Genomic DNA, 15,377 nt, shown 5'->3' on the forward strand with positions numbered 1-15,377 from the left:
CCCTTAATTAAAAAAAAAATTCAAAAAAAAAAAAAAAAATCCGACCTACCTACCCTAATTTTTTTAGCATGTTACTGGTAACAAAGAATTTCTTTAGGTCTAAATTATTTTTGTGACTTGAAGATCAAATTAATTTTACCATTTTTTCCATTTTTATTTTCCAACTTAAACGAATAAAGGCACTATAAGCAACTTAAAAATCCCATGTTTATATTCATGTAGTTGTTACGATTTATTGGTTATCTACCCGAGGATAATATACGGACAACATCGATATAAATAACTGCAGTGGTATAATAAATGTTACGTTCAATTTTTGGAAAATAAGCTTGTTTCGGTTTCGCTGAAATGTTGAATGTTTATGAATTTGTGTATAAATCATATGAAGTTAATAAATGATTTGGTTACCATATAGATACTGGATAATGGTAAGAACATTATCATTATAATCTTGTTTTATTTTTATGTTTCATAGCATCTTTGAAGAAGGGTGACACCGTTAGAAAATAAGTATAGGTGATATGAATTACTACTGTTTGTTTTTGTACTGCTACAAAATTCAAGAACTGAACATGTTTGCCTTACTGACATATCAGAATTTAGTATATTCATTATTGCAAAAGTATGATAAATACTTGGCCGCAATGTGCAATTTATTTCGAAATATTACAAGGATGTAAATATAGATTCACATTAATTTTGTGTCTTCCGTTTTTAAGTGTACAGCGGGCCCGGACACCAACAAATATTTGAATGGGGTGCATTAGTTTAGAAAGAAGACGTCACCGCCGAGGCGCATAGCGCCGAAAGCGGGTAGGTACGAGAGGGGTCTCTGTTCATGTTATGGGGGTCAGGGTTCTCCCCCTGGAAAATTTTGAAATACAGGTATGAAATAGTGGCCTCTAGGACATTTACTGGTGGGGGTTATCCTCTCATTTTAGTGGGGTTAGGGGGCTCTCCCCCTGGAAATTTATGAAATACAGACAGGAAATGGTGGGAGCTGGTGCGCTTGAAGGTCTAATTGAGAGGTAATGAAATGGATACTCCCCTTTTGATGATGGGGAGGGGGATCAGGGGCCTCTTCCATGGAAAATTTTGAAGTATAGGAATGGAATAGTGTCCTCTGGTGCGTTTCTTGGTCTAAATATTGAGAAAATATTATTCCTTCGCGAAAATAGTCGGGTCTGATGAGTATAGGTAACTTCTCAGCCAACCGAGGGATGGGGGTATGAGGGGGGGGGGGCACGAACCCCTCGGCCCGGCCCTGGACCCTGGCCTGGTGTACAGGTCCGTCTGCATAGACATTTGTCTCATAATTTTTCGCATACCATTTTGTCGGCTAAAGTACAATCACATTGAAGGGCATATATTATTTTTGCAAAAGAAACATGATTTTGCAATATGGGTTTCTTCAGATGAGTTAAAGTGATAACTCATTTAAAAACGTCCAATATTTAACATAATGTATTGATACTCGATTCTTACTGAGAAACATAAAAAACATTTAACAGGAGGAAACATCGCCTTTGTTCGTGTATATGGTGTTTTTCAAACTTAAAAATCTCCACTAAAACAACGATTTAGACATTTTGATATGGAAGTATGACAGGAGAAAGTTTAAAGAATTTAATCCATAAAGATATTGTCTTTGTTTTGCACAATTTCAAAGAAATGAGGCTATCAACTTTATAATTGTCGAAACTGGGGTAAAGTTTAACATTCTACTTTGCCGTTTCTCCTTGAAATGGCATCTTAAATCGGCTTTGGAAAATTCATTTATTATGTGATTAGACTAGTGAGATGATTTTTACTAGTTATTTATTTTTATAGACCGAAAAGAGCATTATACTTACCCCAATAAAGTTTCGATCCTCCTAATATAGTAAAGTTGGATTTTTACAACATAAAGTTAGATAATACATAGTTTCAGTAGATTGAATTATATAATCTAACACTCTTTATTATAAATGTTTAAAATATGGTATTTTAAGTTTAGAAAGCAAAGACTTTTAGATAGTCTATTAGGGGCATTCAGCTAGTCTATTAAAGATTGCTGATTTATCTATATAGATCATTCTTCAAATTAATACAGTTCAATATATTCATTTATGATACTTTATTATTGCTTGTATACTTCATAGTCATCAGTACTTTCAGTTTATCTTTACTGCTGCAAACTGCCTTTTATATCTTTGTTTTCATTAGCTATTCTCATTTATGAACCTTGAGCTATTTTTAGATTATTGACAAAGAGGTTTATACATAAACATTGGCAAGGTCATATATAGCTGACACGTAGGATGAATGTTGAATGGCTTATCAGAAAGATGCTGACCAATCAGAATGTATTTTACATTCTTTATTGGGAGAGTTTACCTCAGTAGAATTTTTGAGCCATTTCTTCACTCTCTAAGGAACTTTTGGACTGATAACATCTATATAGCTCTTTTAGGAAGATCTTTTGGAAGCATAGAATGCAATCAATATAATAGTAGACTCGGTTTGATTGAATCTGTTCGTGAGAGGTAGTGGAAAGTGCAACTCTCCTCACGCCCCTAACACCGGCTTAAGCGGAACTCTGTTACCTATGAACATTGAGCGGACTCTGTGATCCAAAAAGACAAAGAAATATAACAACACTGAAATATTAATCTTTTTTTTTATTTAAATTTGGCTGTATATTGAATCGGAGAGTTTTACTTAATTCATTGTAACTTTTCTCTTAACTGGTAAGTAATATTTTTTAATTATGTGACATAAATTCTATTGTTTTAGCAGCAATTATTTTAAATTTTCATCTTTTAATTTAATAGTAGTAAATAATTTACATTTCATTTCTTTTAAGGTATAGTCATACAAGCACAGAGTCACAAAAATACATCGAAGTACATTTTATTTAAACTGAAAACTTCATTCTCTATATTCATTAAGCTGATTTGTCATCTTTTTCAGTTTTTTTTTGGCCTCTTTCTAACTTGTATATATTTTTTGTGAAATGTTTGTTTAGAAAGTTGAGTAAAAATTTTGTTGTTTTTCAAAATTATTCAGTGCATTTTATTGTATTTAAGTTATATTTTCTCTTTTAGATAGAAGGTGGTGTCATCCTGACATATCAGTAATTCTGACGTATTAATTTACTGCTAGTAACCTGCTAGACCACTGCTTCCAAGCAAACTATTAAACGAACATAATTATATTGATTAAAAAAGACAGCAAAACTTTATTTCCCACATCACATCTAACAGTGCTGAAATTGTTTTCTTTGATTTTTTCATATTTCTAGATTTTTTCCATGCTTTGACGCATATATATGGGTAGCAGAGATTGTTCTCTTCCAGCAGTAGCATTTTCAACATATTGTACCTGGGTTTTGAATTATTTTTTTTTTTAAATCGTCTGTTTGTTGACGAATTTCATCACAACAAATGTCACAAATTCCCCAGGGTTATATTGACTAAATCTTTACATAGTTTTCTTTTCAGACTGCAGTAATTATGCATGTTTTTGTGCCTAGGGGTAAAAAAGTGCATGATTTGCATGAGATACTACGTCAATAGTAACCTAAGCCTACAATGAAGTCACAGCGGTGTTGTCTCCATTTGTTTTCCAAATATTTTAGCAATGATCATTTTCTCAGATCAAATAACTCTTTTTCGGAAAATGATATTTCATTTTTTTTTTCAGACTCTGTACTTTGATGCAGTTAATTACACATATATTTAAAATAGGTAGTGTCTACTTGAAGCTGGTATTTTCAGTTCCACTGCCTATCATATAAAGTAGGTAAAACTTGTTTTCCGTAAATTTATTGATTGAATTTGTGCGTAGAACGGGGAAAGTTTTTACAATTATTAACTTTTTTGACGCATTTTTAGTATATTTGTTTAATCAAATATAGTATATATGCCAAATTTGAATTTGAAGTATTTTGGAAGGTTTTTCTTTGCTGAGATGCTACACTGTTTTACTTTCGTGAGAGGGTAAATGCTAAGGTGACACAAAACTTGATTAGATATTTTTCGACAATAAAATCACCCTCTATCGAAGTACTCAGCTTGGACCAGTCAATCATGAGTCACATGATAAAAAGGGTTACATTATGCTTCTTGCTTTTTAATTTTTGATATTTGTGGTACAGGAATTAAGTATCGATAAACAAGAAATATCTTTAAAAATGATGGTCGGCGAATTGTAATAAGGAAAGAAGTTTATGAATTTTTCATCTAACATTCATCTTTCATGTAACATTTTTCCAACTGCAAAACTAAACACCGAACTTTAACAATTTAAATGGTTCTCTTTTAATTTTTCGCAAAGGTTTCGTAGGGTTGCAATTTTGTTTCGTTTATCCTTAGACGAATAATTACAACAGTAGTTTGATGAAGATTCATGAAGCGGTTCATGAGAAGAGGTCATTAAACGTGTTTATTTTTTTTTGCTAAATTGGTCCCTATCCCCATTTGTAACAAAATAGCAGGAGACCTTACGATATTGTTACACATCGAGTTTGATAAAAATCTATTACATTTTAGCGGTTAATGCGGAGAAAGGCATATCTACTTTTAGCTATAGTGGTCCCTAATAGGGCCCAAGTTCCTATATAAATAAATTTGGAAGAGGACCTTATAATGATGCTCCAGACCAAGTATGACAAAGATCCATCAAGCTGTTCATGAGACGCTGTATAAAGGCATTTCTAGTGTTAGCTCTAGCAGCCCCTAAAAGGGGTCAAATGTCCCAGCTGAACAAAGTTGGCTGCGGGCCTAGTAAAGATGGTACAAATCAAGTTTGATTAGAATACATGAGAAAAAATCAATTAAAGGATTTTTTTATTTATTATTTTTATTTATTTCTAAAATAGGCCAACTGATCCCGTTTTAACAAATGCATATTCGCTATTCATGAATCTTTGGACAATGACGTCACACCTATAAAAAAGTGATGGTCAAGCAAAACGTACAATTGTAATTATTTCAATATTTCTGTTTCATAAACAAAGTTTGACCGTAGTCATATCACATAGATAAACTGTATGTAGCGTACCTTCATTTCAGTGTATTGAGATTCAGTCATTATATAGCATATATATAATAAAACAGATTTCAACTGAGTTCAATATTTGCATACCACACTAAAGAAAATATTCATATATAATAAATCAGTTAAATAATTTATAACAAATATATCAAAGCAAACAAGTACTCATTTTAATATGCAATCTGAATAAGTCACAAAAGCAAGAAACCTGTTCATATACAGACGACAATTGTAACAAGGAAAATCTTTTAAAAAGCACTTCTCTACATAAAAGACTCTTATCACACCCTTATTCATGTGATACGCAGACCGTATTCAGCTTTTTCTTTAATTTGATATATGTTGGTATTTGAACAGGTTTTTATCATATTTATTAAACTTACTTATCATTTTGAGATATATCAATATTCTTGCTAAATATACCGAGCCAAAGTGTGAACAGCGTCGTTTAGGATAAACGCTTTGTCTACATTTCACTCAGCGTAGCACAAACAGAGTGAAAGAAATTGACAATCTCGTCCAATCAGGCAGAGTGTTGCATAAATCTTCTATTTTGATAAATTATCTATAATGCGTTATCAAGTAGTTTGATTTGCAAACTGAAGTCACGTGGCATAGGTAACGAAAACGAATTTAGACGGCGTTCGCCGAAAAATAGTCACCATTTTAATCTGATGTACCACTCAAACTCATTTAATACAGCCACTAAAGCAAAATCACAAAACATAAATAGTACATTATAGCTGCAAAATCTTTTACAGATTCTGATATAAACGGTTCTTACCGTTATGGCATCTTCAGCAAACCTATTTTCTCCGTCTGAGAAACAAAAATGTCAAGAGGTTGTGAGAATTCTTCAACAGGAAACGTTGCTAGCTGTGGATTGTGAAGGAGTGCAACTTGGTAAAGACGGGCCTCTAACACTGCTTCAAATTGGCACCTTAAATGGGACTGTTTATTTATTTGACGTCATGAAAAATGAACAGGAACAGGATAAAAGCTTCTTCAAGGATTCTGGTCTCGATGGCTTATTGACATCTTCAGAAATAGTAAAGGTAACTCGATATTAGTCCTCTGTTTTATAATACAGAGGTTTACTCTTTTGGAAAAGGACAGGAATTATTCATCAGTTCAAATAAACATGTATCCTATATTTTGGCTGAGGCCAATGCTTTGTCATGTGTTCGTTATAATTGTTTTTTTTTCAATTTACACTGCAATTAGTATGACGGAATATATATCTAACCAATATAACAGAAAAGGGCTATCCATTGTATTACCCTAACACATATTAAATCCATAAAAAGTACCAAAATCGAAACCGAAAATGCTGAGGAACTGAAATGGGCACCCATAATGAATATTCTACATTTATATGTAAACGTTCAAAACAATATTTTACTTTTTATTTCAGGTAATCCATTCTTGCAGTGAGGATAGTGCGGCTCTCTTCCATCAGTTCGGAATCAAGTTAGAAAATGTTTTTGATACACAGGTATTAGTTCTTCATGCATAAACCATTTGTTGTAGTCAGATACTGTTTTGCACTATTTGGGCTAATATTGTAATGTGTTTATAAATGGATAACATACCTTTTTTACTTAATATCTAATGAGAAAAGTAACAGTTTTATATTGCTGTATAACATATCTGAATATTCCACATCAAGGTGGCTCACTTGGTGATTGAAGAACACAAAGGTAGAAAGCTACCTTCACGAGAAAAGTTGGAAGAAATATGCAAGATGTACTCGGCTGCAGCCGGGGTATATGCGAGGAAGGATGATGTACAGGTAATCCATGTCTCATTTTTTTTATATCTAGAACATGTAAAAGGGGGCTTCCATGGCCAAGTGGTTAAGGCCGTGGCTTTCAAATCACTTGTCCCTCACCTATGTGGGTTCGAGCCCATCTTGGGACGTTGAATACTTTATGTGAGGAAGCCATCATCAAGCTGGCTTACAGAAGGTCAGTGGGCTCTACCCAGGTGCCCGCCCGTGATGAAATAATGCACGTAGGGGCACCTGGGGTCTTCATCCACCATTAAAGCTGGAAAGTCGCCATATGACCTTTAACTGTGTCGTTACGACGTTAAACTCAACAAAAACAAGAAATTGTACGAAACCATTCTATATTAGGCAACAGCAAACACTGTTTGATTATGATAAGTGAATTGAAAGTAATGACACCGACTGGACCACACAGTAGACGCCTGCACACCAATATTTATTAAAACTATAATCAACAATTTAAATTACGTTTTTCATTACTGTCTTATGTTGGAGACTGTAAATAAATCACACAAAAAACACGTTTTGATTTTTTAAATCCAGCTTGAATACGTCAAGAATGATGGCAACTTCTGGGCTAAAAGACCGTTGTCACAAGAAATGATTGACTACGCAAGTGGGGACGTAGCTGCTCTTCTGCCGGAAGTGTATGACAATCAAAACAGGTACACATTAGGTCTACAATAACTATTTACGTTTGCAGTGGGAATTCACAAATTCTCATTTGACACTGGACCATGCATTAATATGCATGTACTTATTATATATGCATGTATATTTTTGTTTTGTAACTCTTACTTTTTTCTCCTCTACCTCCTTTGTTGTTTTATTTATCATACAGGTATTTAGATGAAAACAAACTAATGGATAAATTCTACGAAAGAGTTAAAGAAGAAATTGAAATTGAAATAGATCCAGTAAACAAAGAAAAGCGTAAAGATAGACAGACCAAGATAAAGAATGAAATCCTTACAAGCATGTCGAAAAAATATAAAAATAGGACGGAGTTAGCTGACTTAACTGTTGATGAGGTAAGCAGTGTGCGTGCGTGTGCGCTACATACATATGCCGTAGATTTAAATGTGTACGACTAAAATATTATATTCGTGAAAACCTTGTCACTGATTTGAACAAACAGTATGTAATTTTCAACAAGCATGATTTTGCCAAAATCTGACTTGCCCAACCATTCTGTTCTTTAGTTGGGTTTCTACATAATAGACTGCTAAATAAAAGCACAACTTAAAATCTATGTAAAATGATAGTATTACAAGTAGGACGAATTAACTCTGTTAATGTATTTGTAAAACTATCAGTGACAGGGACTTATCTTTAGAGTTGAGTATGTCTGTAATACTTGTAAAACATATTTATATTTCAGAAAAGAGCACTGAATGAGACAAGCCTAACTGATATTTCGTCTGCCAAGCATCCAGAGGTGATACGAGAATTAAAACTCGAATTTTATGCTGAGTATTTGAAGTCTCTCGAAGAAGAATTAAAAGATCCTTGCAAATTTCATCCAAAACCACATATTCTTTTTAAACTGAATGAAATCTCATTTCAAGGAACACGTACAATGAGAAGAGACGGCACAATAATTAAGAAACTATTCATAAAGATCTTATCAGACGACATCGAGAGAAAATATTACACGGACACACCAGTTACTCAACTCTCACGATGTGAATATAAAATTCTTCAAAATCTTAGACCGCTTTATGATGATATACCATATCCAGAAACTGTCTTAGCACTGCACTGGAGAATTATTGCGGATGACCTTGACGAAGATATGGAGAAGCTTACGTCTGACCCGGAGCATGAGGTTAATAATGTACCAAGATTAATACGTTTTATTAGGGATGTTAGAGTTCCTGAATATATAAAATCCAAGGCTCGGGAAGTCCGAAAGTCGAATGAAGATGCTATATTAGAACGACTTCCTCACAAATATGATTTAAACAGCAATGCTGATGACCTAACTGAGGCAGAGAAAATAGTTCTTGATAGATTGGATGTTATATATAATGACTATGATCCTATAGTCGAGTTCTTGCACTGGGAAGTGACCTATTTCATACTTTGCAAAGAATTTGAGGATTTCAAATCGGGAAAATTTACAGGCAAAGATTATATGTCCAGAAAGCTAGATTTTCTCTCGACGAACGAACAGGTACCAGATAAAATTAAAGAAAAGTCGAAAGAGTTCCAGAAGGAAATGTCAAAGAAAAAAGAACGAAGGAAACAACACAACAAATAATTATATGTTTAAACATTTATGTTTAGAAAAGAACGATAGAACGTGAAACGGAAAGAATTTAAGTCCCAATGTTATTACATGTCTGAAGTTAAATCAAATGCTAATCTTAATAAATAAAGGCGCAGATTTAGACCAAAAAGTTTTGCCAGCGACCAGTTTTTTTTAATTCTCCAACAATCACTGGAATATTTTTGCTTCAGCAAACATTTTTTTTTTTCGTTTTACGGCGAATGAGTTTACATGTTCCTCACACATAGCCATAGGTTTAGAAAAGTTACTTAAATTTAAATTTGTCTGTTATTATATATATTTACTTGCGTTCTTCTTTTCTTCTTTCATTTTTATTATGTCCGGTGCTACGTTGAACAAACTACATAATTTTCTGATATGCCTGTCTGCATTAAAACTCTGCCATCTTAAGGAACATAGTGTCTTGTTCATGCAATGAAAACATATAAGAGATATTTACTAACAAAGTAAAGTTTGCTTAAATAAAACATATATAATAAACCAGAAACATGCTTCTACATAAACAAAAAACTTTAAAGTAAAATCCTTGTTGCCGTGGCAACAGATAAGTTTTTTGCAGCAAATATTTGCTATGCTCATAAAAAAAGAAGTGTCCTTTCACAGAGTTATAAACATGGATTAACATGATTTATTCTTGAAAGAAAATACATAACATTTTGCCAAGGAATAAGAAAATCTGCAATGTTTCCAGTTTTCTATCATGTCCATTTATGGAAAAATCCTGCCTACAAAGGTAGTTTTTGTTTGTAAATATTTTTTTTTCTAACGGTAATGCTATCATGTCATGTCTTAACATAAGGATGTATATCCAACAGTGAAGTCTGAGTATTTCATGCATGTATTTTGAAAAGTTCACAAAGTTAAATTTTATAGTGCCAGAATAATCAGGACTGTTCTTCTCAAGCCGCTTAACAGTTGTCATGGCAACAAAGCAATCTTTAACCAAACATTTCTCAGTTGACACAGTTTTACTTTTTTCTTGATACACTTTATGAAGATTGTAGAAATTATTCTGTTTCATCAAAAAGCATTGCCACCATGGGATGTGGTCACTTTGCCCAGCATTCATAAGCCATGCTAGTAATCCAGAGTATGAATATATAGCAATGGAGAGTCTAATGAGTGGGACATGCTGTACTGAGTTAAAAAGCTTACAGAAGAGAGGGATAAATCAAATAATGAACTTGAAAAGAATACAACCAAGTTTGCATCCAATCTAATTTTTGAAGATGATCCTTGAAACAGATTCTATATGTAACCTGGGCAATATTTCTAGAAGCACGTCTGTTTACAAGCGAGGGACTAAGACCCGCAAATCCCGGAAGCATTTTTAATCAGGACCAGTTCCTTTGAACAGTTCTAAAATTGAGACAAATCTGCAAGTATTTGGTTGGAAAGAGAACTGTGGTCGATTCTGTCTAGAAATGGGTCAGAATTTTAAATTCCAGGATAAGATTTATAATAAGAGACATTTTTGCAACCACATCATCAGCATTTATGTGTCAATTTCCGAAACTAACAAATAACATTGACTGTTTCGAAACATTAATTGAAAATCCAAAGAAACTGAAAGTAAGAGCACGGTGCTACATTAACTTTAAGAAACATACAGGGTTAAATCTTTAGTTGCATGTAATCTACATGGTAGTGTGCTACTTATTTATGTCTTCCACATGTAGTGTTTGTTGATATGTGGAAACTTCTCTTTCACCATTGGGCAGAATGTCACCAAGCCGGTGCAAAACTAAGTGATACATACCATTGGCATGTTCTGGTTTAGTGATAATCAGTAGAGTTATGGCCTATATTCTGTCATATTTTACCGTGTTTACACTACTTGTTGTATACAATTAGGATGAATTTTACCAAACCTCAAGAGTGATTAGCGAAAAACGTAATTGTACATATTATTATCGTGTACTGATTAAACGATTTTCTGCGGAGTCATTACCCATCGTTTGTCAAATTCTTTGATATGTGCTACTTTTATACCACTGTTTGGAATGCCATCAAAATTCACAGGAGTTACCGCTGCGAAGCCCAGTTGTATGTCTCGTTGGAATGTTATGGTTCAGTGATTAATTTCCATGGAGTTATGGCCTTTTATAATTTCTGCATGGCAAGTGGTGGAAGACGTACGTTTTTCGTGAAAAACAACCTCTACTTTTATCTAAAGGTTGGGAAGGACGAAAACAACCTCAACTTTATCTAAAGGTTGAGAAGGACGTGTTTTAGACAATCAAATAACTAGGCAGTCAGGATACATCTCTCCGTTGATTCTTCGTCCAGGTGACCAGATTTTAGCTGACCGGCTGTTTATGGTACGAGAGGACATGACTACAGAAAGTTCAGCCAAACTTTTACCAAAAAGCAGACAAAAAGGCAGCTATCTGCGCAACCAAGTGGAGAAATCCCATAAGTTGGCTTCTGTTCGAATGTTAGTTCAGTGTGATAGAGGCTTGAAGAAGTCTCGGTTTTCTATCATTCAAGGAATTCTACCATTAAAATTAGTGAATTCTGTCAAGTCGGAACCAGAAAACGTACATCTTTCTAATGCTGACATGATTGTATGTGCTTGTGCTATTGTTACAAACTTAGAAGAAGGAATTCAGTCGTAGCAGAGTTGTAGACTTACCCATGATTACATGAATTAAAATGTTTCTGGACAGATGTTAACTATAGGGTACAGTGCACAAAATGGTTAAGAAAGTGTTAAAGTTTTAAAGATGGGGTGATTATTACGTCACAAGTTGGACTAGATAGAAGCCTATATTAAAGCTTATATAAAGTACCATATTTAAATAAAACTTTATTTTACATTCCAAATTTGATTGAAAAATAATGAAAGGTAACTTTCATTACATTTCTCAAAATGTTTTGTAAATGTGTAGACACTATTTTTTGGACAGCAATACCATAAAATGCATTCTTTAAAGTTGCCTAAATCAGAAGTTAGTATGCGAGTATGTGATAGGTTGGTAATAGCCAGTTAAAAAGCCGAGTATTTGTTTTGATTTTAAGCACTCGGTGAACATAATTTAGGAGCATATTATCAAAACACAGAAATATTTTATAAACTAACAAAACTTTTACCAACAATCTACCTGACCATTACTGTCCCGTACGATGGATATTTGAAATATTCTCAAAAAGTTGTCCCCCTTTAAATTCAAATGTCATTTGTAAAGAAATAAAACTAAACAATTGCTGAAAACTTTTGCAAATGCATCAAAACGAAGATACGTAACTGTTCTTTGGAAATGGTGAGTTTTTTAACGCAAATATGACCGCTTTATGAAGTTCTTTTCCGGAATTCAATGTAAATATAAGTAAACTGACAATTTTATATATGTTTTATATGCGGTTCAAGTGAAACAATCCTTTCTTTCGATGATTTGTTTGAATTTCTTTTCTCAAAATGTAAGGCTAAACGTTAAGTGTAAATTGATCAGTTGTTGAAGTTTTAAAGAAATTCATTACTTTAGAAATTCCGATTATTATTGACCACATTTACTATGTGAAGTAATTACTTATAGAATTCGAGACATATTTTGAAATATTGGATAAGAAATATGCATGCTAATAGCAACAGGTATATGTCAGTAAAGTTTATAATCTGCTAAGATGATACCAAAAGCCAGCCAAATAAAACAAATCGACAGGTAAATTTCTGCTGTGCTCTTAATGGTTTCATGACTCTGAAAGTTTTAACTTGTTGTGGGACAGACACTCGAAAAGACAAATATATTGATGAACAGCTTTTCTATATTTCCGTTGGACTTCACAACAGGGAATAGTAAATATTTATTACCTTTACATGTTAGTGTTCATGTGTTTTAGTGAAGTATTGAAATATCTGGTAGTAAAGTTTTTTTTAATCATACTTTCACTTCAGTTCAAACCGCTGAAATAAAACATGAAATAAGAAATTGTTTATTTTACATTCAAGGTCAAAACGTAATAAGAATGTTATCCTCTCGTGGTGTTCATTCATTGGTTTATAAAACCTAATTTTTAAAGACATGCCTGGACAGATTCTTCTCACTCTAATTGCTTAGATCCGAAATTGCAATGTTTGAAATGTATGTGAAAAAGGTTGTCAGTTTTGAAGTAAAAAAAGTCTTTTGATTGAAGTCTTGATTACAATGTACAATCTGATTTCTGTGTTTTTATTTGTTTGTTTTCGGGTTAGAACCAATTTGCAACAGACAGTGTTATAGCTATGTAATGGTTGGCAGTTAATCTAACCATTGTTCCTGGAATCTGTGCAAGTAACTACGAACTTCCCCATATTTATCAGAGATGGAGCATGAATAATTGCAGACAAAAGGTTGAAATAATTCGATTCAGATCTTTTTGAGTTATGGCCAGGATAACTCAAATAAATGCTTGTAATTTCCCTTAATGTTTTCTATTTTTGTTTTTGTATGCAGTTTATATATATTCTTTCAGCACTTTACACCGAATGTTTAGTGTAAAGTCAGACATAAGTAGCACTATGCAATTCTTCTCCTTGAAAATACATGTAAATGGAATGGCGATTATGTTACAAATGTTTTTGTCTGTAACTTTTATTAAGAAGGTTGGAAAAGGTATTACTAGAAACACAAATAACACATTGCTAATATTAAATGTTTATTAAATTTGATATATGGGATTTCACATTAACGACGACATAAAATCAACAGTGAAAATATATTCGCATGGTAAGGTATGATTTTAAGTGGACATCTGAAAATATACCAATACACGTATCAACATATATGTATGATTACTGGGCGGGTGATCACGTGACTTTTGTTTATGATCACATTGTGTCCACCTTAATGGCTGCCCCCATGTACTAGAAGTTTTTTTTTTTTGTATTTTTATACAATTTTTCATCATATTCAATATATTTTACCGACCATGTTCCAGCCAACAACTTTCCGGTTCCAACGATGTATTAGTTTGCTATGTGAGTGTTGCCGTTTTTCCATTTACCCTGCAGAGATTTTCGAAGCGGTGACATTTCTCTTGAAAATAGTGTGGTCACATTGAGTCCAAAATTAAAAAAGAAACACATTTTATGCATTTAAACAGATTTGCTGTTGGTAGAAATCGACTGAAAATGCACCACAATCATGTATTTTGCTCCACACGCGACTTGTAAATGTTTATGCGTGTTTTCTATAATGTTCCAGGGATTCATGTCTGAATGGTCATATTATGTCATGGTCACATTGTGTCCAATAAATTTAGTAAATGGTGTATATAGCAAGTAATTCTAATCTTCTACATGATAATGAGGTTTTTTTTAAGTGTTTAGTGTTACAATTCATTAAAAGTTTACATAAAAGAACTAAATAGGTAATCCAGCAGCACTTTCGGGCTTGTCACATAATGGCTAAAAGAAAGGAAATAATTTATATTTCCTAAGATAAAGTGTCATTTTCATTTTTTCTGTAAGCTAGTTCCTGTTTTGCATCATTGTGGACCTATGCTTGACATTTTGTACCATTTGTTTTAGAAGACTTTGCATTTATAGAAAAGTAAATGAACTTTATTACACTGATTCCACGTAAGAGTGTTAAAATTGCCTAATTTTGTGTCGCTCAACAATCTTGACTAAACTTATTTTACATTGTATTTAGAATATTTTGGTTTCATTTTCAAACTGTTTTCATGCATGACCTACCAAAATTCGTCATCATTGTTACATAATTTTCATTGTCAGTGCATTCAAATACATATTGTCGCCAAAGCATTAATCAGATACGTTACCTTCATCTGTTAAATTACTATGAAGTGAAACAAATGTGAAAATCTTATCTTTATAAGTAATGTGCACCCATTACAGACACCATTTATGATACGATTTTAAATTTTGAGAAACAGTATGTTACTATAACAAAGCCACATACATTATTTAATGATTGATGCATGATTTATTTCTTCCTTTTACCTGCGAGCTTAGTAAACATAAGGTTAGCTGAAAATGAAAAAGTAAGACATGCATACAAAGTTTGGTTAAAGAAATCTGAATATGACAAAATGTTTTATTTCATTTATAGATGATACTCAAAACAATGTCCGATATTAAAAAGAGCTTGATAGCAACGTATCTGGTCTTGGAATTTTCAGTTCCATTAAATAGATATACTTTAAAATGCATTTTCAACTAGCATAGTGCGCCTATGCGGTGTATTTGAACCAACGCTCAAGTCTTTAAAAGTGAAATTAGTTGAAAATATCACATTCCAGTATTGCAGTGACTGA

General features: G+C 33.0%; 1 protein-coding gene across 3 annotated transcripts; it reads left to right on the forward strand.

The window, feature by feature from the left end:
* The first annotated feature begins 258 nt into the window (after positions 1-258).
* Positions 259-13,277, forward strand: LOC123536318 (uncharacterized). Of its 3 annotated transcripts, none has more exons than XM_045319417.2 (7): positions 259-428; positions 5,799-6,092; positions 6,452-6,532; positions 6,707-6,829; positions 7,370-7,491; positions 7,668-7,857; positions 8,208-13,277. In XM_045319417.2, the coding sequence occupies exons 2-7, from the start codon at positions 5,826-5,828 to the stop codon at positions 9,087-9,089; spliced, it is 1,665 nt and encodes a 554-aa protein (XP_045175352.1). In that variant the 5' UTR covers positions 259-428; positions 5,799-5,825; the 3' UTR covers positions 9,090-13,277. The 3 variants fall into 3 exon arrangements, with proteins under 3 accessions (XP_045175352.1, XP_045175353.1, XP_045175354.1); XM_045319418.2 differs by lacking the exon at positions 259-428 and adding an exon at positions 679-813; XM_045319419.2 differs by lacking the exon at positions 259-428 and adding an exon at positions 3,757-3,779.
* The last annotated feature ends 2,100 nt before the right edge of the window (positions 13,278-15,377 follow it).

The sequence above is a fragment of the Mercenaria mercenaria genome, chromosome 17, assembly GCF_021730395.1.
Source record: "Mercenaria mercenaria strain notata chromosome 17, MADL_Memer_1, whole genome shotgun sequence".
NCBI classification, from domain to species: Eukaryota; Metazoa; Mollusca; class Bivalvia; order Venerida; family Veneridae; genus Mercenaria; species Mercenaria mercenaria.